At 32.8% G+C, this 25273-nt stretch overlaps 1 protein-coding gene across 10 annotated transcripts in view; it reads left to right on the forward strand.

Annotated features, from left to right (window-relative positions):
• The window catches only part of LOC143245005 (ras GTPase-activating protein nGAP-like), a 250976-nt gene that overhangs the window by 191987 nt on the left and 33716 nt on the right, over window positions 1-25273 (forward strand). For 9 of the 10 annotated variants that reach the window (XM_076490726.1, XM_076490729.1, XM_076490725.1 and 6 more), the window contains one exon: window positions 12667-12770. In XM_076490726.1, the coding sequence (XP_076346841.1) occupies window positions 12667-12770 (104 nt within the window). Of the gene's footprint in view, window positions 1-10154; window positions 10176-12666; window positions 12771-25273 lie in introns of those variants that run through there. The other variant, XM_076490734.1, reaches the window with a different exon arrangement.

Raw genomic sequence — 25273 nt, forward strand, 5'->3', positions numbered from 1 at the left:
GGATTTGAAATGCTTTAATGTTATTTAATCAATAATGTATGTTCCATTATTATTAATTACTTCCTGCCAACGACTCACAAGCTTTTAAATGCCACTTCTATAAAATTCTTGGGGTTTGGAAGAAAAGAATGTAGAGAGGGTAGTTTTGACATCTTCATATGTTTCGAGCTCTTTTCCATCAAGTTAGTTTTTCAAACTTCGGAATAGATGATAATCAGATGAACAAGGTCTGGAGAATAAGGAGGATGTGGAAGTTTTTTCTAGTCTCGCTCTTCAGTCTTTGCAGATGTGATCCTTGCTGTATGGGGTCGTGCATTATCCTGGTGTAACATAACACCTTTACGACTGATCAAAGCAGGCCTATTTTCTTTTAGTACAACATTCAAGCGCCCTAACTGTTGACAGCAGAAGTCTGATGTAATTGTTACATTGAGTGGCAGCAACTCAAAGTGAATCCAACCAACAATATCCCACCAAATGCTTATCAAAATTTCCTATTGTGGAGGTCCATTTTGGGCTGTGCTTTAGCAGTTTACCTGCACTGAGCCATTGTCTGCGGCGCTTAACATTTTTATAACATATCCATTTTTAATCTCCAGTCACTAACCTGTCCAATAGAAGTGCAAATGCCCACTCTTGCTCTAAGGTTGACTTCTGTCAAATCATGGGGTCCCATTTTCAAAATGACGGTGAACTGTTGAATGGGTTGGATTAAGCTTCTGCGCTACTTCTTCAGCTGCTACAGCACAGTCTTCATCAAATGTAGCCAGCAGCAAGTTATCATTAAACTCAACAGGACGACTTGAACGTGGCGCATCAGTTAAGCTGTAGTCACCTGACCTGAACTTCTGGAACCACCTTTCACATTTTATTTCATTGAGACACTCCGCACCATAAACACCTTGAATGTTTCGTGTATATTCTGCTGCACTATTGTCTTTTTTAAGCTCATAAAGCATTATATGCCTAATGGGTTCCTCAGACACATCCATCTTTATAAGGATTTATTTGATTAATGATTTGAAAAAGTGGAATTGGGTTAGTTTCTTTTATTTGTCTGAACATTTTTATAAACATCCTACTATATATTTTAGTCGTTAAAGCCTTCTACAATGACAGAAATGGTGATGAACCTTTTGTATTAAATGTTTGGGAATTATTTATTGGATGATCTGATACATTTGTCCTGTACCAGCCGGCGTAATGAGTCTTGGTACTGACAAAAAGTCTCATCGGTATTGGATATGGGAGATGTAGTGTTGTTGACGTATTATAACATATTCTTGACTTTTATTTGCAGGTTCTTATAACTACTAACAGTTTTCTCCCATTGACTCTTTAGTTGCTTGATGTGCTTCAGAAACAAGGAAACTGCTTCTTCTGAATGAAAATTAAGTTAATTCAAGACTAAATAATAATAATAAATAATCGGTGTTAAGAATAAAATAAATATACGCTATTGTGTTCCTAATCTTTACTCTTAAATTGTGTTGATTAGCTGACAAGTAAAATAGATAATATATAGAATTCACTAACTGCTTTGTCTCTCGTATGCCAGACGGCCTGATGAGCCAGCCATAGGCCTTAGCACTGGACACAGCAAGTCTAATGTGGGTGAAGTATTATGTAACACATTCTTCACTTTCATGTAAAGTTCTAAGAACTACAAAACTTATTCACTTGTTTGGAAATACTGAGTGGTATGCATCTCTTAGTACGGTGAAAGTTTGTCATATATACCATATGGTTTAACCCTTATTTGAAAGGGCTTTATTATATCGTTTTTGTCACAGTGAAGAAAAAACATTCTGTGTTTCTACATATTTAATTAATACAAAGTGTCTACCTCACTTCGACCTACAACAGGAACTCGGTAAATTTACGCGTTTTTATTCTCTGGCATGATAAATTCTTAAAATGTATTGCATAATATGTGATCTCCCCACTATCATAAAAACTTTCTGATTATGAAACCATACATATACATATACATAGAAAGTCAAGGTCACCAATGACTCAGGTTACACCTGCCATATAATTCGGTGTCATAAATGCTTAGGGATATTAATGTACACAAATAAACTGAATATAATTGAAAAAAAATGTACATTTTCGTTCGGTTGAAGCTGAGGAATTGTATATAATTCGACTGTATAAACATTTAAAAACAGGTTAAGGTTGTAACTGTAATCTTAGGGTAGGACATGGAGAAACAGGTTGGTCAGAGCTAAACATTATATTCATTGGGTAAAGCACAATTAAACTTAGTCTAACCTAACTACATTCACGATAATCATATGGAATGCACAAATAAGTACAAGTTGACAATAGGCAAAGACATAAAGTATACAAAAATTAACACGGGGGCGATGACAGCTTCATATATATTTTTCAGGAGAGCATAAATAGATTCTCTTTGACCAGGGTTAAGGAGATTATTTCATAGGGTAAAGACAGTTTAACATTCGGTAACGAAACCTAGACAGAAAAAAAATCCCTTTCATTAAAAAATACTGTAGATGTAATTACAACTGCATTAATATTTGAAAACATGATGTTCATTGTTATTTTAAAAGTTTAAAAGTTATTGCTTAATGGGTAAAGAAACTGTAAAAAATAGTTTACACAAGGGTGCCTCTCTGTACGTAGAAAGCTAGTAGGTCTATCAGTTCTGAATTTTGTACTAGCTAGATAATATAGTAATTCCATATTAATACTAATGAATATGTTATTTTTATGCTTCATTTAGAATCTACATCCGATGCTGAAAATAACGAGAACAATTCGACTTGTAATTCGCGCAAAGCTACACGAGGGCTATCAGCGCTAGTTGTCTTTAAGATTAGATAGACTAGAAGGAAAGTAGCTAGTCAACACCACCCTCCGCCAATTTAAGGTACTTTTTATCAGCAAATTGTGGAATTGACTATTACATTATAACGTCCCCACGGCTGAAAAGGCGACAATATTCGGTGACGGGCATTCGAACCCACAACCCGCAGATTACAAATCGAGCTCCCTAACCACCTGGCTCTGGCAGGCCCGGATTGACATGGAATTTGGTAGGGTTATGCCTTGAATCAGACACATTTTCTTATTTTGATGTATATGTTTTAAACTCTTTTATGAGGTGTCAAAAAACTGAGCGTTTTATTCTACAGACCAATGGCAAAGGAGAGAAAAAAACTGTACAACAATTAAGTTTATATATTAGAAAACTGGGAGTGCTCGAACCATAAACATACTCTCTATCATTTCCTTCCACATATATAACATCATCATTACTTTTGTAGACAGCGTTTTGTTAATTGAACACTGCTGAAACATAATAATTGGATTCTTACAACTGTTTGTATAAAGTTAAGAAATTTATGTTTCCAGTCATACATCTGGCATTGGTTATATGATTTACGTTCAGCCGTATACTTGAAGAAATATCGAGGAGATTAAGTATATGCTTGCGGGTTCGAATCTCGGTCGCACAAAACATGCTCGCCCTTTTAGCCGTGGGAGCGTTATAAAGTTACGGTAAATCCTACTATTCGTTGGTAAAAGAGTAGCCCAAGAGTTGGCGGTGGGTGGTGATGACTAGCTGCCTTCCCTCTAGTCTTACATTGCTAAATTAGGGACGGCTAGCGCAGATAGCCCTCGTGTAGCTTTGCGCGAAATTCAAAACAAACCAAACCAAAGTATATGCTTCACTGTGCTAAAAGACAATTGTGTTGTATTGTATATATTAAGATCAATAAAAAAAATCAGTTTTAAAGGTAACAAGTCATTGCTATAGAAAATACTAGCGAACCAGGAATGACACTGTCAAATAACAGCAAAAATATTTGTAAATTTTTCTTATAATGACAATGCATCATTAACTGCAATGTCTTGGTCAACCCTGTTAGAAGTGGGTGTAATAAAGAAGCTCAACGTGTACGTGTTTAAGTGTGACTGTATGTATGCTTATTCCCATGTAATTTGCATCGAGAGTATTAGCTTTTACCCCTTGAACTGTTTCATATAGTAGGAACAACATAACCTTTAATACACAAAGACTCCCACGGTTTTGACAATCCATCACTTCACCCCATTCTCCATTATTAGGCTTACTGTTAGGTTTTTACCAGCAATCGTTGTTTGCTGTGGATAACGAATCTATTCTACTTGTAGAAAAAATCATAAACAATCATACAAAAACTAATCTCTTTCAATCTCTGCAAAAAATATATTTATATTTATATATAATGATTTCCAGGATATCTTGGCTCCATATAATCTGCCAGGAGGTGACATTTTTGTTTTGTATAATATCGTGAGCACGTGTGGAAAATATTTATAGACCCCTGTATAAAAACATATTCAGCGAGAACATTCGTGCTAATAATGTCCTTTTTTTTATTTTAACGAAATGAAGGAAAATCCGCTTGTTTTGCCTTCGTGAAAACGTGGTTTATTTAAGCACTAAGTTTCTCTATTTCGAAAAGAATATTTGAAAGCAAAACAAACTGAAAATGGAGTTAAAAACTGCTGATATCTCCACACGAGTCGTATAAATATTACCTCTTTTTTTTTTTTACTTCATGTTTTCTCCAGTTTCGTGTCTTTAAGTATATACTATTTTAAATAATTTTACCACTATACCATTCTATCTATGTGTGAGACGTCATTATACTTCTTTGGGTTTTATGATCTTAGCAGTACTTCGTAAATTTAATGTCACAGTAATGTTATTCTGTTTCCTTCCTGCATGGACACGAGCGCTTCATTTTGAAGCAGCATGACAGCTTCGTCTGCGTGTGCCACGTATGTGCCATGGTGAGTGTTGATGATAAATGACCGTCGTTCTTATGTCTGCTTCCTATAAGAAAACAGCGTTATAAAGAAAAACATACTTGCACAACCTGAAATCTTTTCCCGCGCTTTAATTCCTTTTTATATTTGTAGCGTAGGCAAGATTTTATAAGTGCCGCAGTAGACAACTTTGTTTTCGAACGAAAGTTGACGTTTTAGAAGATAATAGGTACCATTGTGAGTTGCAAAAAATCAAATGATTTTATATGGAGTGATTATTTACACTTTATTTTATTATAATAAATGCATAAAAGTAAATTCTGGGTATTGCTTTAAAAGAAAGGACCAGTTTAGTTTTGAACTTTAATGTGAACCTAAAACAATAGAGAGAAATTACTTAGATTAAGATCTGATCTGTTCTATTTCTGGTTCATTGTGTTGCGTTGTCAGTATGATAGAAATGTCGACAACGATTGCAATAAGACAGAAACTGTATAGTCGTTGTATATAAAATGTTATCATCATAGAACACAGCTCGTGACGAAAAGTACTCTAGTTGGTGATCAGTCATATGGCGATTTTAGTTAATTATGTGCAGTGTATTTTTCCGTTCTTTTATGTGTTTTATCGAACTGAGTAGGCAGTAAGAACGTAATCAGGTTCAACTCGTCAACTACTTCTTGCTTGACCCGTGAAGAGCATCGATTAATAAATAAGCCATTTTTATCTTTGCGATTTTTGTAACATGATTTTTCTTGTAAATTATCAAATAAAGTATTTCAAAGCCGTGAAGAGAAAGAAATGTTAATTTTTATATATTTTCACTTTACACGCGATAAACTACCACTTTGTTTCTTTTAAAATGTGACTTGTATACTGGCATAGGGGGAACAATTTAATCTTCATTCAGTTTGTCTTTGTCGATTTAAAAAAAAAACCCAAAAAACGGAGAAAACTAAAGAAGGCGTGAACTACACTCCATTCGTTATTGTTTATGTGTTTTATCACGTAATTGCAAATTACCGTTAATACTATCAAAGGCAAAAATAGCAAGCATATATATGCCACACAAAATACATTGCTATTTATTTCCTCATATGAAGTTAAGAAGCCAAGGGACAGGTTTTTGTATAAACATTGATAGTATGTTGACTTAATTATATAGCTCTCACAATCTGCCAACGGTCATTATTTCTTAGTGCAAACGAATAATCATTATTGATGTTTGTTTACAAACCCATGACGGGAATCATTAGGTTTTAGTTTCCAGTGATGATTAGATGGTTTTACTATTAGTCATTCATATTCATCTCTCGTGAGAATTACGGACCATTCCAGTGAAGAGATTTTCGTTAAATGAGGTTTTTCATGCCACGTGAATTTTTCCTTTTAATTAATTTTTGCTTTTAATTTTTATTTTGAAACGCATTCTACACCATTATGGTCCAAGTATGTGTCAGAAGGTATTTATATTTAAAGCAATTATAACATAGACTTGGTATGTTACCATCTGACGAATTTCAACACTTTACTGTTGCTACTACCTGTGTCATACCAGAGCTTGAGCATAGCTGAACGTGACCGTTAGGGTTTTGGATTCATCATAGTCTGGAGTAAAAAGACTGACTTCCATGTGTCCTAAAATATTTCTTTTAACATCTGTGCAGTAGAGGGATGAGACTTTAGTAATTTTCATGAGGAAGTATATCGGCGCCACTGATGATGTTTTCGTTTCTTATGGATGAAAATGTTGCTTACACTGTGCTCAGAGTGAGAGGAATTCCTAAAGGCAGAGGCGATTGTCCACATGGAATAATCAGTTTGATCTCCAAACACAGATCCATATATAAAACTATCCAGTGTTCATGGTTTTCCACAAACCGGAAGATACTTTTGTGGAAAAATAATATCATCTGTTACAAGTCATTACACAGAGGCTCATCAGGAGCATTAGGAAACAATACGATGCAGTAATCAGTGCTCTGGAAGGGAACTAGGTATTAATAAGAATTATTTTGTTACTTGTTTTCTGATCAATTTATAAACTATTTCCTTTTGAGGAGTGTCTTCTTCCACATTGAGTTATTTAAAGTCACACAAAGAAAAGGTGTGTGCACTTTGTGTTTGAGGAACGTGCAAATATCAGTTGGTTATTAATTAGTCGTCTGTGATTTGCAGTATTCATTTAAAATGATCCCTTCTAAAATTTGAGTAATAAAGACAGACTATACCAGCAATCATTTACCTAGTAGCTCCTTACATAACGTTTTTTTTTTTCTTGAAGGTATTGAGGGCAATTTTGAATTTTTTTTTAAGAAAATGATTAAAGTGTACAGATGTACATGTACATTATGAAGGATTAGGAGTTAAAGAGTATTGGGTAATACGAAATTTTCATTGAGTGACAAAAGAAATGTGGAAACATGTCTCAGATCAGTCGTTTTTTTTTTTTCTGTTACTTTCGTTTTTCTTTTTTTTAACCTCATCTATAGAAAATTGTTATGGCTAAATCAAGACGACATAGATGGTGGTGGTGATCTAGCCTTCTAGTGGTGGTACGTGATTGTCACATGAACATGTCGTTTTGGTCTTCCCGATGTACAGAAACAAAATTCTACAGACGCACAAGTAGAGGGCGAGAGAGTTGTTGTTAATGGACGACAATTAGGCCAAGCAAGAACTTTACCCTCAAAAACGTGATTACTCAGAAGACGCCTAGAATATTGATTGGCTTGTCGAGTTTAACGATGGTTTAGTCGGTCTTATTCCTTCGGATGTAAAGAAACATTTCATTAGGTTATTTACTATCCATATATTTGGATTTTGAGCTTAAATCAATTGTAATATCTCATGCTGTCACTTTTTGTTGATTACTCAACATTTAATTAAATATTGCCTTTACTTAACAACAAGTGCACGATTTTCTTATTATTCACAAAATGAAAGTAGTCGAAAATAGGAGATATCATTGGTTTCGTAATTATACAAAATTATTTTAAAGAAATGAAACGTAGAAACTCAGATCTCTTGTAATTTTACTAGAGGACCCGAAGGAATCAATTATAAAATAATGTATATAACATTCAAACTTGTGTTGTGAATAATATTTTTCACACTTCGAAACTGGAATATAGGGGCGAAACTACAGAAGGGAACAGAAGTTAATTATGTAGATGTGAGATATATTGAAATTTCAATTGTTGTATCACGTCCTTTAAGATAGAATTCTTCTGCAGTTTTAAAAATTGGGATCGTGAAGGTGAATGTCGAACTCACAAACGGCTTGTCAAATACTTTTAGTCAGTTTAGCTCTTGTGTCTCGAATTCCGCTTTTATCTATTTTCTCTTTGGAAAATGTTAAGCTTGGTGCATATACGTATATAAAATTAAAATATCATGAGATGTTATACATTTCTTGAAAAATAAAGACAGACTTTGTTTATATTTTAAACTTAAGGCTGTACGATAAGGGCGATTGCACTGTGCCCACTACATGCATCGATCTTTGACTTTTAACATATAAAGGCAGTTTTTGCTTGAGATAAGGTTTAGACAGAGGAGAGTAGACTTAAAAGTTGTTGGTAGTCTTTTAGCGCAAAGTTACACAGTGGTTGTCTGTGTTCTATTTATTAGAGGGAATTGAACCCCGGATATTAGAATTTTATGCTCGGTAAGTTATTATTGGCCCGCTGGGAGACGAATTGCATCTATCTAGAAACTTCCTAAACTTTGTACATAAATCCAGTCCATAAAAACACTTTTCAAGTGTGAAAGGCAATGTATTCTAGTTATCCTACTGTGTTATTTGATCATGTTTTTTAGAATTTGATTTCAGTAATTTCCGACTTTTCTTTCATTAAATATAACGAGCTTTATCCTATGTTAGATTTTTTAATAAAGTACATCTCACCTAACATTATTTCATGCCAGACTATGCCTTTAAAGTGCCTTATGACTTTAGTTTTTGTTTTGTTCTTGGTGTTAATGAGTTGTAGCTTGCATTTTTTGCATCTTCATGAAACAACGAGTACAAATGTGTGTGTTTTTATCCTTTTACAAGTTTACTTTGAATGAAACGTTATGGTACATGACTTACTTGTCATCTTTTTCAAAATTAATGGTTCTGTTGTATTAAAAAAGATTTTAGTCTAAGTTTAAGAACTAAAACATGTCGTGAAGTGTGTCGCAGAGCTTAATGTGCCTCATGATGTTTTTGAATTATGGGTTAGACTTCCAAAGAATTATTAGGGTATTTCACTCACGTAGAAAAAAACAAAACATCTGACAAATGTAAGCCAGTCATCAAACGTTGTTAAACACTGGCCACGTGTGTTTCAAAGTACTTAGCAGAATATCGAACCTCTTCCATATCAGAACAACAGTTTGTCGGACACCTGAAAAAGTCAAACTATTATCTTCCACACAAGTAGACGATCGCTATCTGTTGATTCTGGCTTGGCAAAATCATAAGGTGCTTGCTATTCCAAGACTGAATCAGATGCCCCTTAAATGTTTGCAGCTACAACTGAATACAGATGCTCAGAATAAAATATCATAAAGTTTGTCTGTGTGTCAAACGCCACTTAAGGTACATTTTACGTAAGGCAAGACACAAAATAGCAGGCCTTCAATGATGTCAGGAACTTGTTTACTGGAGTAGCAATATGTAGAAGAACATTTTGTAAATCGAATTTTGTTTTAGATTTTGTATGACATTTGAAATTTGTTTACCATCGGACATACAAAATACAATACCTAAAGTTACAACGTTTCTCCATGTTAGTATGGAATCATCAGATACACTTACTACAAGAAATGAACTTCTGATCTAGTTAATACGGTTGGATATAAGCATGTTCATAGTTAAAACTGACGATTAAGCTGTTTCCATTTCCCTTAATCCACTAATCTTCTGAAATAGATGTGTTGATGATATATCCACTTCCCTCAATCCACCAATCTTCTGCATAATATATGTTGATAATATATCCACTTCCTTTAATCCACCAGTCTTCTGAATAAGATATGTTGATGTTATATTTACTGGCTTTAATTATTCCTCATCCATTAAAGAAACTATAAACTTATGTTCCTGAACCTTCTTTATAAAGGACACGATACTCAAATTAGACATCTTAAAAACTCTTTATCATTCTACGAAGACTCTTTGCTCCAGTAACGAACATTTTCAATTTTGAATGCGATAATTTGAAAATAGAATCACAAATCAGAAAGGTCTTCCTCTAAAGTTTGTTAATAAAGTATTGTGTAAGCTTAATAAGTGTGTGTGTGTGTGTTTTTTTCTTATAGCAAAGCCACATCAGGCTATCTGCTGAGTTCACTGAGGAAACTTAATAAGATATCCGAAGTTAAGTCTCAACACAAGCCAGGTAACAATGAACGCCCTATTTATTGCACGATTCCTTTTCCTTTTGCCCAAGCACTGTCACATTCAGTCATAAAGTTTTGGAAAAATATTGTAAACATCAAATCTCAAATTAATTTGTCTGTAAAATTCATGCTCCTTCCTCGCAAAAAAAAAGGCCATTTATGTTTTAAAAAAGTTTCCGATACCTCTGGTTTCATCATTAAATAGTTGTGAACAGTGCGATGAGTTTGTCACTGGAAAATTTTGTTAGTTTAAATTAAGCACAAAGCTACACAATGGCTGTCTGTGCTCTGCTCGTCATGGTTATCGAAACCCGGTTTCTAGCGTTATAATCCGCAGACATGCTGCTGTGCCACTGGGGAGCTTCACTGGAGATACTCACAAAAAAACGTGTTACTACTGTTAAAGAACATAACAAACCTCCTCTCATGTTTATGAATACATGCCCAAGTATGGTTATTAGTTTCAACGTGACAATGTTGAAATTCTAAGTAGAGAAAAAAAATATAAACCGCAGGAAAATAAAGGAAGCCTTAATAATTAAATAGCTTGATCCTAAAATGAATAACCATTCTGGTATAGAGTTGTATGTGTCTTTTCTAACTGTTGTTTAAAACTTCTACATCTGAATTGTTATAGACATGTGTTTTATCTTTTATATGTTTAAGGTGAATTTATAACATTAGTAATACAAACAGACTGTATTAACTTCTCGAAAACGCATAGCATACATTATGATTGCATATTAAACACATGACGCACAATGCAAGATACTTGAAACTCCTTTAGTTTATATTTTCTTAACGATTATAAGGATATTAACATTTTACTAGCTGGTAGGTAATACACAATAATAGGTAAACTTAAAAATAATGTTTTGAACCACTGTTTCCGAACAGTATTAGGTTTATTTGTATGCAGTTTTCAACATACATCTTAAAACGGCTGGTATGGATATTAACACTTTTATTGATTTGTAAACCTGAAGATGACCTAGGAAGGTCGAAACGTTGTTTTCTGCTTATCAGTAAAAGTGTTAGTACCCATACCACCTGTTCTGAGATACATTTTTATTTCAAATGGGTTTCTCGTCATCGAGAAAGACAGTTTTCAACACTTTTGCGTGCCCATTTGTCCAACGATCAGCTGTTAGAGAAGCATTTTAACACATACAGTTTATTTGATAACGAAAGTTTCCAAACCTTTAACGGTGTATGACGTCAGAAAGTAGTTCAGCTTCATTTGTGTTTGAAACTTAGCAACGTTTAGATTAACGAACTTTACACAGCTTTTCTTTTTACATAAATTCCAGTTTTATATATCAATTTGGATAATTTTTTTATGTTAAGCAGACTTGGTAAGTTCATCCAATCAAATACTGGTATATCCATCCGCTAGTTTTTCGTATTAACTAGATCAGGAGCTCTCTCCTTGTAATTGTAGTTGATGATACAAGGTTAACCTGGTGAAACGTTGTAACCATAGGTATTATGCTCTGTATATTCAACAATAAACAAGTTTTAAATAACAGAGTTCTTCCTTTAATTATTTAGGAACATGACACATACGTAGTAGATGGAAGTGTGATGTATTATTTTCTGTTATATGGTAACATCAATGCCAAACATTATAGAGAGCACATATTGCTGCTCTTTGTGCTGTTATAAATTCATTTATTTGCTCCTGAAATAAAGCTAAAAGATGTTTATGATCGCTTCCACAGTGCTGAAACGCTCAAAATATTTCTTGAAGAAGAGACGATTAACTGGGATGATCTGCATGTTAACCAGAGTTTAATCCAACCTTTTGGAATATGTCTTTTCCTTTGAAGCGATTTCAGACTAAAACTGCCCTCAAACAGATTTTGAGGGTACCCCAAAATCCCATCAACTACTATTATCTAATAACTGATTTGTGTAGTGAAATAATATGTATAAGAATGTATTTTTAAATAGCATAAGCCTAATGTAATATAAATTGTTTTTAATGTGTTTCATAAAAATTTATATTGTATTGGTGTTTTATATAATAAAAATATTTAAGCATTTAGTTCTATGTGTAATTTTTTTTTTTATTTTAGTATAGTTGTTATTATGTTGGTTCCAAACTCTGTTAAATTAACATCAAGATTCTTCCCAAATAAGGCAAAATTTTCTATAGTTTTATGCAACTAGGTCATTTTAATTAATGAATTCTGTATTTGAATATTTTTAACGCTTGACTCAAAGGCTTGAGTTGTTTTGATAGGTTAATGAAACCAAACCTAATGCTTATAAATATTTTTATGAAGTAAATGCTGTTTATGGTATATTTTAATATTTCTATTAATTATGATTACGGTTTTGAAGGTTGTTTTGCGTATGTTTTTTAAATCATTTGAGTGTGATCTATATAAATAGCCTATTTTTGACATCATCAAAATGTTTATATATCTCTATATCAAAGGCGTGTTGTTATACTGTCGATAAAAAAAATTCATGTGATTTTTATAGAATCCTCATATGAAAAGGCCTGCTCGGAACGCCGAGGCAGCGCCCCCACTACACCCATTCTTGGGCCCCGAAACATGGATGCATCAACTCCTTCCCGTTTTGCGGTAAGATATTTTCTTCCCAAATTATTAAGTATTTCGAACTCTATATGTGTATCGCTGCGAAAAGGAAGTTATGTACAGTAAAATTATTTTTATGTTATTTAGAATACATATTACCACTATATAAAGAAGACCGTAGCTAGCTAGACGACAATAATGTGTTTAATTAATAAGAGTGTAGAAGGCTTTGATTCATTACTGACTTAAGTTAAACACGTTCATAATGTGTAAATGTTCATGTTGTATTGATAAACAGATTTGAGTGCGAATTACTCATAAGAGTAAACCTTATGTGGTAATCATCATAAACATTACACAACGTCACTAAAAAATATAACCGTTAATCGAATGCTTTCAAAAATTAAAAATGAAAAACTAAAAGGAATATTTGTCAAATTTTTGAGAAAATAAAGTATAGAATTAAAAGGAAATACATAAAATTGAAATACACTTTAATAAAATAATAAAGGTGCTAAAGAACTGAGTAATAAAACTGTAAAGTAGGGTATTTCAGTGATATAATGAAGAAATTGAATGATACTCTACAGTGATGTGCAATTAAAGCGTAATGTGTCATGTAACGAAAAAGCTGGAAAGCACGATAACAAAAGCGTAATGAAAATAAAGGGTACACTGATACTGTAACACAGAAGTCAAACCATAATGGTATGAAAATGTAGAAGGGTAGTTTAGTAAAAGTAAAAACAGACCAAATAATTTTATATACTGTTACCTATTACAATTTCAAATAGACTAAAACTGAGTTAAATAGTAATTTAGATTTAGAAGGTAATTAAATGTCGAAAAGTATCAAATTGATAATACTTGCTAACAAGATTGTGCCCGGCATGGCCAGGTGGGTTGAGGCGTTCGACTCGTCATCTAAGAATCGTGAATTCGAATCCCCGTTGCACTAAACATGCTCGCCTTTTCAACTGTGGGGCGATATAATGTGAATAGGCGGGAATTTCCCGATAAATAATTAACAGTATACGTTATATACATTTCTAAATATAAATTCGACTTAAACATCGATGTTCAAACAGATTCATAATAATACATTCGTCACAATATCTAATAATTATTTTGTCTATGTAAAAATTTATGAAAGAGTAATTACTACGTAGATGTGCGGGTTATACTTTTTAGATTTTTTTGCTGTGTATTATAAATTACACATATACATAATTTTGTTAAAAAAAGTTTATATGTACACACGAACTTTATGCTTTAATACGTATATGCCTGTGACTGAAACTAAGTTTTTGATGTTACATTGTTTTTAAATCATCGCTTAAGTTCTTTGTTTGTATAATATTTGATATGACTACAACCCAACGACATCTACCGGGCTCGGTACTATAGTACGGGTCGCTAAGTAGCAAACTGTAAGTACTAGGTATTGTTTGTTTTTTAATTTCGCGCAAACTGTACGAGAGCTATCAACGCTAGCTGTTCCTAATTTAGCAGTTTGAGCTACTCTTTTACCACGAACAGTGGGATTGACCGTAACTTAGAACGTCCCTACGGCTGAAGTGGCGAGTATGTTTGCGGGAATTTGAACCCGTGGCCCTCAGATTACGAGTCGAGTGCCCTAACTACCATGCCGGGTCCGATTGACTTGAAATTTGGTAGAGTTATACCTAGGGTCAGACACGTTTTCTTTTTTATTATTTATTTTAAAGTCTTTTATGAGGCCAAAGAACTGAAAAATGTATGTGTGGGCTCCTATGCAGTTATATTTTTAACAATCAAGTTGAAAATTGACACAAGTATAAATTTTCATGTGTCTAACACATTGAAATAAAATAATTAAATTTGCTCGTTTTAAGTTTTTTTTATTTCTTGGAGGGGTCAGAGCTTACAAAGTTTAATTTTAGGGTTTTGAGTCAATTATCCGAAAATATTTTGAACAATTTATGTGGGATTTAGTACAAATATATTTTTTCTTCAGATTCCACATACTGACAAGCAAAAATGTTGGACTTGCCAATTTTTAGTAATTACTGGAGGTCAAATGGCCATAAAATACATACTTTTAAAGCTTTTTGACAATTACTGCTCCATATTTCTACTAATTTACATGGAATTTGGTATGAAGATAGTTTTTACAGGTTCCACAGATATGTACATACAAAAATGTGGGATATGCCAAATGTTGAGCCTTTTAGGGGTCAAAAAGTTAAATAAACCCATAATGTTAGGAACTTTGGTTAATTATTTAGCTTTATTTTGACCAGTTTACATTGAATTTTATACAAAGATGCTTTTTACAGGCAACATACGATAAACAAAAATGTTGGACTTAGCCTTTTTTTATACCATTTTTCTTGTGTCAAAATTGGTCAAGTTATGACTCCAAAAGTTGATAAATTTTTTCGATGGTAGCTCACTGAGACTACGTATCACCATGGACTTGTAAATGTGATATTTGATAAAACACTTAATTTGACTAATTTCTGAAATATGGTTGAATTAAGACTGGATCATCAGACTATTTATTAGATGCAAGCTCTTCTCTGTTGAAAAATTAACATTCTGGTATCTTACATCTTCACTGCCGTGTGATGAATATTTTAACTAATTAAAAAGCAATCCTCAAACTTAGGTTAAAAGTAATTACACGATTTTAAGTTGCTTAATTACCTGCAGTTGAAAGCGTTTGGACAAACAATTTTAGTTGTAAATAGTATAATCCATTTTGGTCTCACTACAGAAATGTCAAGCAGGATTTGGTGATAATCTTATAGGAAATAAAAAAACAACATTTCATACAATCATATCAGCACCCATAAACTAACCAATGTAAGGTTTGAAAAGAGTTAAATCGAATCATTAAAAATGTTAGTAGTACCGAAAGTTGTTGTCTGCTATTCATGATGATGTTAGAGAATTCAAGGGAATAACAAAAATGATCAATCAGCAAAATGAAGCCTACTTAGATAGTGAAAACTACATTAATGAAAAGATTCTCACTGAGATTGTATATAGTGCTCTTTATTATCACTTTTTTTTACGACATTGTCAGTTGTCCTTATACGAACCCGCTCTATATTTCATTTGGGGCAAAATAAAACAGTTGGACTTAGCAATTTAAAATACAATAAATTGCATAATTTATAAATCAATAGAAAGTATAAAAACTACACTGACAAACACAACATCAACATTTTTTATAAAATACAATGTGATAACTGCCACGACTTTTATATTGGTGAAACAAGAAGAAAAATGGGAACCAGATTTAAAGAACACAAAAAGTCACCTTCACATAGAAAACACTCAAATACTAAATAAAGAAACAAATATAAACAAACTCAAAATTAAAGAAGCCTTACTTATACAACAACTGAAGCCCAAAATAAACCAATACAAAGGAACACCTTTATACCTATGTTAATAAATATATCCAACATCTAAGCACGCCCTCTACATTCGTACACTCAATTACACAACCGCCTTCAAATATGTGGTCAGCTATCGGTCAGTAACCCTTTCTTTCTTTGTGAACTTGATGATGACTGAAGAAGGTCGAAACGTTGTTCGCTCCTCTACATAGTGCTTTTTCTATCCATACCAGCTGTTTTTACATATATAAAGAAAGTATATAATTTCGAAGAGTGTTCTTTCCGTCATTTAGAGTTTTTTTTTTGTTTCTGATGAAAAGGAGACCACTATTCCAAAGCGCTCGTGCTTTTACGTCGTTCTTTGGACTGCCTTAATTCACAATGGAAGTAAACTATTTTCTGTATTGCGCACTTTAAAGTTTAAAAGATATGAGTTCTTTCTGTACAAGCAAAATGGGATATTTTAGTAAGAGTGTTATTCCTCTGTAGTTCAGTGAGTTACAAGCAAAATGGGATATTTTAGTAAGAGTGTTATTCCTCTGTAGTTCAGTGAGTTATTTCTGTATAGTAAAGTGAAACGTTACAAGGAGTAAGTTATTCTTATATCATACATGCCAGGAAAATACATCATCTATTCTATTATGCATGACGTGTAACAAGGAATATATTATAGCTGTGTAATTTGGGTTCAATATCATATAAAATATTAAATTATTATTGTGTGTGTGTGTGTGTGCAGGTTAAAATCCGTAGACTAATTGTTTTGTTACTGAGTTTAACTGTAGTAAATCTTTGTGCCTTGTTTGTTTGTTTCTACTTAAACACCAAGCTACATAGTAGACTATCTGTGCTGTGCTCATCACGGGTATCGAACCTAGTTTCCTAGCGTTATAATCACCCATAAGTCCACAGACTTTCCAAAGTAGAACTGGGATCATGTTTGGAGATGTGGAACATAAATGTAGTTCATATAATGATATGCGTTGGTTTCAGAACTGAAAAAGAAAGAAAAATCAAACAAACAAAAAACATTGTATCTCTTTGATACCTGAGTGAAGTCTAATGGGTATACTCTAGTATATTAACTTTGTTGGGACATGTGAAGTGCTTCTAAAATCACACTTTACTGGCTGTATCTGATTATTAAGTAAACTTTGCAAGTAATCCCATCTAACTGAACAGTCGCTATATCAATATCTATATCAATTAAATGATCTTGTCCAGACAATGTCTGGTCGTCGTCTCGGGAAATCTATTAACTCTCTGTCTCCTTGCGTTTTACTCTTTCAGTCTCTAATACGTCAACGATCTTGGCCAAGATGAAAAGTAGGATAGACGCAATATTAACGCTAATCCTTTAACTCACAAATCTTTTCACTAATCTTGTCAGGTCTTCCACAACATACATTACCTTTCGAACTGAGGGAATGTGTTAATATTGATAAAATACATTTTTTAGGAGGGTGACTCTTACAAGTTTTATTTTATAAAACTAGAAATTAACACGTTTAGTGGTTTTTTACAAGTTGGGTTCTCACAACGCTCAAAGTGTCAATGCTCATGTATATAGCTGAGATTCTTGAGAAAGTGCCGGGGACATGTCCCTCTTGATTATTACGCCTATGAGCACATGTATATTGTGAGTAAAACCTCCAGAATAATTGGGCCCAACGTGAACAAACTTACCCACACGTACTCTTTTCCTAAGCTCTTCAGAAAGTGAGTACGTTATATGTAAAAATTATATAAATAATTCTACCATCTATGAGAGATTGTAAAAACCAAAAATGTATTTTGTTCTTAATGTTTCAGTTGGGTAGCTTTTAATTATCCAATTTTACTTGTGTGTATGTGATAAGCACTCTAGCGGAATAAGGTGTGGTAAAAGGAAGCTTAAATTACAAGCACTTTCAGTAATCGGATTATCTTGTCGTTCATATAGCACGTGATAACTTTAAATATAATGTTTTAATTATTAACTCTTTTCCTGTCCCTTCTGTTGCATACGTTTTAGTACACTCCTGGTGTGGCCACTTACCATCATGACTTCGTTCTTTATCAAATCATTTAGTAATACTTTTGTCTGGAAAGGAAACAAGAAGCGATGACTTTGTGTTTTGATATGAGACCCATCGAGATACTGAAAACTTTGCTCCAAGAAGCGAAGCAGTAGCTTTATGTATCAGTATTTAAGGGACTCAGGTGTTTTTTAACTTTGGCACTTGTTGTCATTTGTGCTATATGGCAAGAGTTCTTAAACGTTCTCAGCAATTCCCCCTCCACCAGAACACTCCACATTCTGAATGACATCCTCCCACCTAATCAGTATATAGTGAGAATCTGAACAACATTCTGCATTTTCTTTATTTTCTATTATTCCTTGTATCGAAACCCTTGCTACATATATATCACGTAAGAAACTATTGAATAAAAACAAAATTCGCGTATTTTGTAATAGGCATATGTGGAGGTATATTAGTCTGTTACACAGATATAAAACAACGTTCCAGCTACACTTGTGATACAAACAACAATAAACGTTTTTTGTTTTAGTTTTATTAATGCCTGTTATAAATACAACTGCTATAGGTAGTTATCTGTTCCCGCGTAACTTCTGATCGATACAGCTGGCTGTCTAAGTATTCCATAGATGTAGCAACCAGCCATGACAAACACAATTCATAGATCTTGAACATCACGTCTGCACCGATTTTGGTTTTCTGCCCGGTTCTCTTATTTCTTTCGAGACTCCAAGAACGTTTGATTATCTAATGCTTTTATCGGTTGTTTTTTCTTACGAGTTATTTCGAGTTCTTATCACAGATTTTATTTTGTAGTAGACTATAGGTAGACTGTAATATATAAACAAATAAATAAACTGAGCATGTTGCAATCTTAAGATGTAACAAAATATTTTATCCTATTTGAGCACATATAGATTTATTTATGAAAATTATTTTGTAGCTTGTGGTTGAAAGGATAATGTACACCAAAGTTGAAAAAAAACTACTTTTTTTTCCGTTTAATGTCCACTGCTAAAATATTATAATAGTTTAATGAAAGTAATATGTTTAACTATTTATCACATTTTTATATTTGTTTGCAAGCCGTAAATATAGTTTTTAAGTGAAGGGAAAATCAAGCGTCGAGTTAATTGATCGTACTAAACCGACAGTAGGTTATATGTGTAAAATGTCAAACAGGTTTTTTTTTTGAAGAAGATAAGTAAGGTCCAAAATTTAAAAAAGTAAAATATTTCCTGTTATTGTAACAAAAAGGATCCAATTATTTGTTGAATCATCTTTCCTACCCATGTTAATTACAAACTGTCTCTCTCAGTTTACTTCCTTTGCTCTTTACTGTTTTGTATGTAGCAAGTGTAAGCATGTTAATGTTAAATAAACGGCAAAGTCATACAATGTAGCAAAAAACGCGTACAGGAAGTTTTATTTTAAATAAAGTAGCTCGCCATTTTAGATTTTTAATTTTCCAGTTATGTTTTATATTTTCTTCCCTTTCTTGTGCCCACCAGTGGCACAACGACACGTCTGCAGACTCACCAGGAGAAACCAAGTTTCCATATCTGTGGTGGTCAGAGCACAGATAATCCGTGATGACGAGAAAACCCACTTGTATAGAAAATTATATATGTAAAAAACGGTTGGTATGGATAGAAAAAGCACTACGTAGAGGAGCGAACAACGTTTCGACCTTCTTCAGTCATCATCAAGTTCACAATTTTCACAACTTTATAAGAAGGTCGAAACGTTATTCGCTCCCCTACATAGTGCTTTCTCTACCCATACAAGCCATTTTTTACATATATAAAGAACACAGATAGTCCATTGTGCAGCTTCTTGCTTAATTATAAGCAAACAAACCCTATCTTATTGCTTTAGTCGTTAAAATTCCGTGTACTATACAACCGTATATTTAATTTTTATCTATATTTGATATTTCCTTAGTGTTGTTTTTGTTAATTTTTTTACTTTTAATCTTAACTCTGTGCTAAATCGTGTTTGGACACATGCTTTGGAACACAGCCATTTATTTTTGGCACGTGAGCGACGGATTGGAGAATTTATTTCCATCTATTGGCTATTTATTGTGAAACAGTTACAAGAAAATATAATTTATCATACTTTCAAATACCTTACTTATACATCCGTATTTTAACCGTCTGTATCTGTCTGTCAGTCTTTCTAGCTGTAATGTTTGTGTTTATGTTGTCTTTCAAAATTTGTAATGCATACTGAAGGTATTTACACATTTTGATAAAAGGCAAGAAAAACGACCTTTACTCTCCAGATAAATATAAAATAGTATATTTGTCTGGAGAGTAAAGGTCCTGTTTTTTTTAAACTTTCAAACTATATTTGTAATTGTATATCTTTATTTATTCATTCATTCCTATCCGTGTTTTGCTCCGTTAATCTTTTCTCATTTACATTAATAATATTTAAATGAATTTCTTTTTTATGCCGTTCCTAGCCTTCTTGTCTTCTATTCAAGCCCTTTGCAGACTATCACTTTTTTACATCATTTGATTGTGTTCCAATTCACCATGTCGAGAAAAAAAGATTGTCTGGATATATGACAAATAATACATGTATAGCGGAAAACCCTTGTTGAAGATTGGAATAAACAATGGATTGTTGTGAAATATTTCCCTTCTTGGTTACACTTTTAGTTTTCACTTGCTTACATTGCATATTTTCGAATTTTAGCGATATGCTTCTTAATAATTTGCTGTCATATAGCTTCAAATATTTTTAAGTAGTTTGTAATCAGACAGTCGAATATTTTCTAGTCACGAAGTACTTACTGTCAAACAAATGTGATCGTTTTATTACAAATAATGTACCGGAAGAAAGAACAATGACAAACAAATGTATTGTCGGATTACGCAGTTCATGCTCATCGGATCGTTACGTTTGTAAAATGGATTTTGGACTTTGTTTACTCGTTTCTCTTCCAGGTTGGTCACATTTCTGCTATTTTTAATAGTTTTTTTAGAAGTATTGTCACGCATTTCCTTTTTAAATAATCAACTGGTTACATCATGTTTAACATGGTTGATTTTTATTTGTATTATGGTATTTTACGGAGTGCAGTGGTTAATTATGTACACGTATATGGGTAAATACTTGTGTATATTTATGTATGTAAATGCTTATTTATAAAAGCATGAAAGCCATATATGTTTTTGTTTATGTCAATGATCAATTGGCCCCTGAAACTCTGATTTTGAATAAACAGAAAATATATTTGTCTAATAATGTTAGATATGCCATATGAGATTTTATGCTTTGAAAAGTGCATATAAACTGCAGGATAGTTGCTTTACTTTCAGCTTTGAGGTACTTCCTAATCTTGAAGCTATGATTATTGATTGTTTTGAAAGATCAAAACTAATCGAAACCTAAGCCTAAAAAAAGTATCTCTGTGTTTGTAAGTGTAACTTATAAATCAAAGAAAATGCAAAAAAATTCCTTTTCTCTCAAAGGATATAGGCTTAGATGATTTATCATAATCAATCACTCTTTAATCACGAATGTTTAAAAAACAACATATGTGAATGTTCCTTTTTAATCCTAAAATATTTTGAAGTATGTGATAAATGAATTAAACTTTTTTTTATGGAAGCAACGCATCTATTTGTGGAAAGAAATTAAATATTAACTAAGTAATTTTGAATAATTATTATATTACGACACAAAGTATTTAATGCCCACGCATTTACATTTATACAAAGTGTTTGGAATATTCAAGAAGAATTCAAAACGTAAAAAGAAGTTGGCATTGAAATATAACATACTTAATATTTATTTCGTTGTTATTTCGTACATTTGTATATTATGTGGTATTTTAATGTTTTCTGAAGAATTCAATAATATCCATAATATACTTAAACATTTAAGTGGTAACGCACTGTTACAGAATGACATTGAGATATTGGTAATTTCGTAGTCTGTCGTTGCTGTTATTTGTTATTAAGTCCAAAGTCACACAAAGGGCTATTTGTGCTCTGCCCATTACGAGTATCAAAACCTGGTTTCTAATAGTATAAGTCCACAGACATACCACTGTGCCACTGTCAGGGAGATGCTAGCTACATTTATGACTTTTATTCTTTTAATATTAGCCACTTGAAAACACGACATTATAATTTGTTTTCATAGAATATATATTTACATTTGAACATATTTCCGTTCAGCAAGAATCGATATTAAAAAAACCCCGATAAAGTGTGTATATATATACATATTATTGTGACAGTGGAATATTTCAAATGACATGTTTATATAATATCAAAAATAACGAAGTATTTTGGAATAAAAGGTGCGTGGTTTTAATAGCACAGTTTTGTTGGTACAGGTCGTGAATGAGTAATGGGGCACCATTAAAGCTGAAATCATGTGATAAGCAGATATTAAATTATTTCAGTTAATATCAGCAAATAAGAAACCTTCTCAGTATACAAAGAAGTGCATTTTTTCATTGAATCCAAGGGATCTTTCAAAGAGAAACATTAAAATGCTAATTAACTAAAACAATAAGCAAAAAGTTGTAACATTATGATTTAATATGCAAGAAAAATAAATACGTTTGCAAGGAATAAAATTAAGTCATATCTCAGATATGTTACACTTACTTAAATGTACGTAATTTAGATACATACTTAACGCTCTTTTAAAAGTCTATAAGAACTGACTATATAATTTTGACCCCTTGTGTTCTTTCTTCAGGTTATTGAGTTCAGGGATATTTCCTTCAAGACAAGTTACATTTTGGATTGACTATTTTCTTTTCCAATTGTTTTAAGAAATGCAACAGATACACATTTTCGGAACTTCACTGCAAATCTAAAAGGTTTGCTTTATTTTTCAATCGATTAAAAACAAACGAAAGGTATTCCCGTCTCTGTCTGAAGCTTTTTTTGTGATAAATAACCGATATGAATAGTTTAGAGTTCTGTATAAGGGCTTAGCTGTCAATGAAATTCAGCCACACATCCATCACGCTCTTGTGTTATCGACAGTTTGAAGTCTGTAACATTTACACACTAGGAACTTTGTTTGGAAATTATTCTATATATACACACACACACGATACCATAGAAGGAATGCTAAAGCAAACGATAAGTAAGATAAGTGGAGAATATATTTTAAGCTGACATAAACCTTGCATATATGTAATTATGCTGCCTTAAAAACACTAGTGCAAACTTATGCTTTAAGTAAAACTATTTCGTACATGCGTGTATGAAAATAGGCTGAAAGATTAGGTAAAACAGGAACAAGGATATCGTTATATATACCATCACATAAACATGTGCATAAGTTTTTGGATCACTGCTAAAAATTTTTTAGCAGATTATCTTTAATTTGTTCAGATTTTACTGATAAGTTCATTAACGTTTCTACGCACCCTTTCCTCTAACGTATCATTTTGTTTTCTTATGTTTCTCTTGTGGCAAGTTTTATTTTTAACCAGCTGCTGGCACACATTATGAAAATGTGGCAGAAAAACGTTTTCGAATTTCTTACTTGAATAGTTTTGTACTGCACGCACACACACAAAACGTTTTTGTGACATAAGTTTTAATAAATGGGTACGTTACCTAGAGGCACCATTGTTCAATCGAAGAACCAACAGACACAATTCTGGCTTCTTTAAACTATTACTTGGATGTAAAAGCATTTAGAATTGAAGCATTTGTAAGCGTATTAAGCAATAAAGATGAATTTGTTACCTGTGGGTTACAATCTGCAATAGAGGGTTAATGTGCTGTATTTTCAGAACTCTTCTTTTGGAAATTGTATTTGACATTTAGTTAGGTTTTGTATTTCTCTATTAACCATTTTGTTTTAAATCCAGGTTATCAGTATTTTGTTTTTGTGAGAACAAAGCCATATTGGGCTATCTGTTGTTTCCATCGTGGGGATATGAACCATAGATTAGAGCATTGTAAATCTGTGGCATTACCGTTGTCCTACTAGAGAACAGTAGAGGGATTCAACGTTGTGAGAATTGCTTGTTCTTTTGTCTTATAGAAGCCACATCAGGGTATCTGTTATGACTAACGAGGGGAATTGAATCCATGATTTTAGCAATGTAAATCCGAAGACTTACCGCTGTCTCAGCGGGGGACAACGTTGTAAGAAAGGAAAATGAGTAACATTGCCTCGTTTCGTTAAAGATAAACGTTTGTAATGTCTGTCTGTCTGTTTTTCACATCTGTTGTACGTTTCTACTTGTTAGATCTGAAACATTTTATATACACTGCAATCACACAAAAGTAGTTAGAAACTGCGACATCAGCGTAACTTTTAATTTTATATCATATAACTGCAGTTAAACTTTTAACATGTAATTTGTTGTTTCAAAAACAAATTCGTAAATTACAGAAACATTAGTTTTACGATACTGTATATTTTCGTGTTGGTTTAGGTTTAGGAAGTTTTGATACACATGGCTTTACTTCTTGTATGTATGTATGTAAGTATGATGAAAGATTAGTTGACTTCCACGCAGCTCAGTTGAATCGAGGTTAATTTAAGCAATATAATAAGTTTCCTTGGGTAATGTTATTTAAATTCTTAATTTTTTAAAATCACTTAATATGTTGAATACTGAACATTTTAGAAAACTGTTATCGATGCCTTTTACTTAAACAAATTAAGAAACTTGTATTCAACAGACAAATATTTGGTTCAATGTGGAATGTGATAATATGAATTATTAATCTGTCGGATTTTCGTGTAAAGCAACTCGAGGGCTATCTGCTCTAGCAGTTCCTAGTTTTGAAATAATAGACCAGAGGAAAGGCATTTAATCAAAGCCACTCATTTTAAACTTTTACTAGCAAATAGTGGAATTTACGAACATGTACGAGAATGTTACACTGCAGTACTGCGTAAAACTTGTATGTAAAATCAGTAGCTGCCTTAGGAAGGATCTCTCAAGGACAAAGACCTTCAAAGAGAAGTGAATTTTGAGTGGAGCACTGGTGGTATGAATGTGCAGATCACACACTGAAACCCACTGTGCGTGATTAGCTAAAGAAATAGTGAGCAACTGGACATGCTAATGTGTAACATTGGCCTACTCACCCAAAATTATCCCTTTTTTGGTCAGCAACAGCATTAAAGTATG

Source organism: Tachypleus tridentatus, chromosome 2 (assembly GCF_004210375.1).
Source record: "Tachypleus tridentatus isolate NWPU-2018 chromosome 2, ASM421037v1, whole genome shotgun sequence".
Classification (NCBI taxonomy): Eukaryota; Metazoa; Arthropoda; class Merostomata; order Xiphosura; family Limulidae; genus Tachypleus; species Tachypleus tridentatus.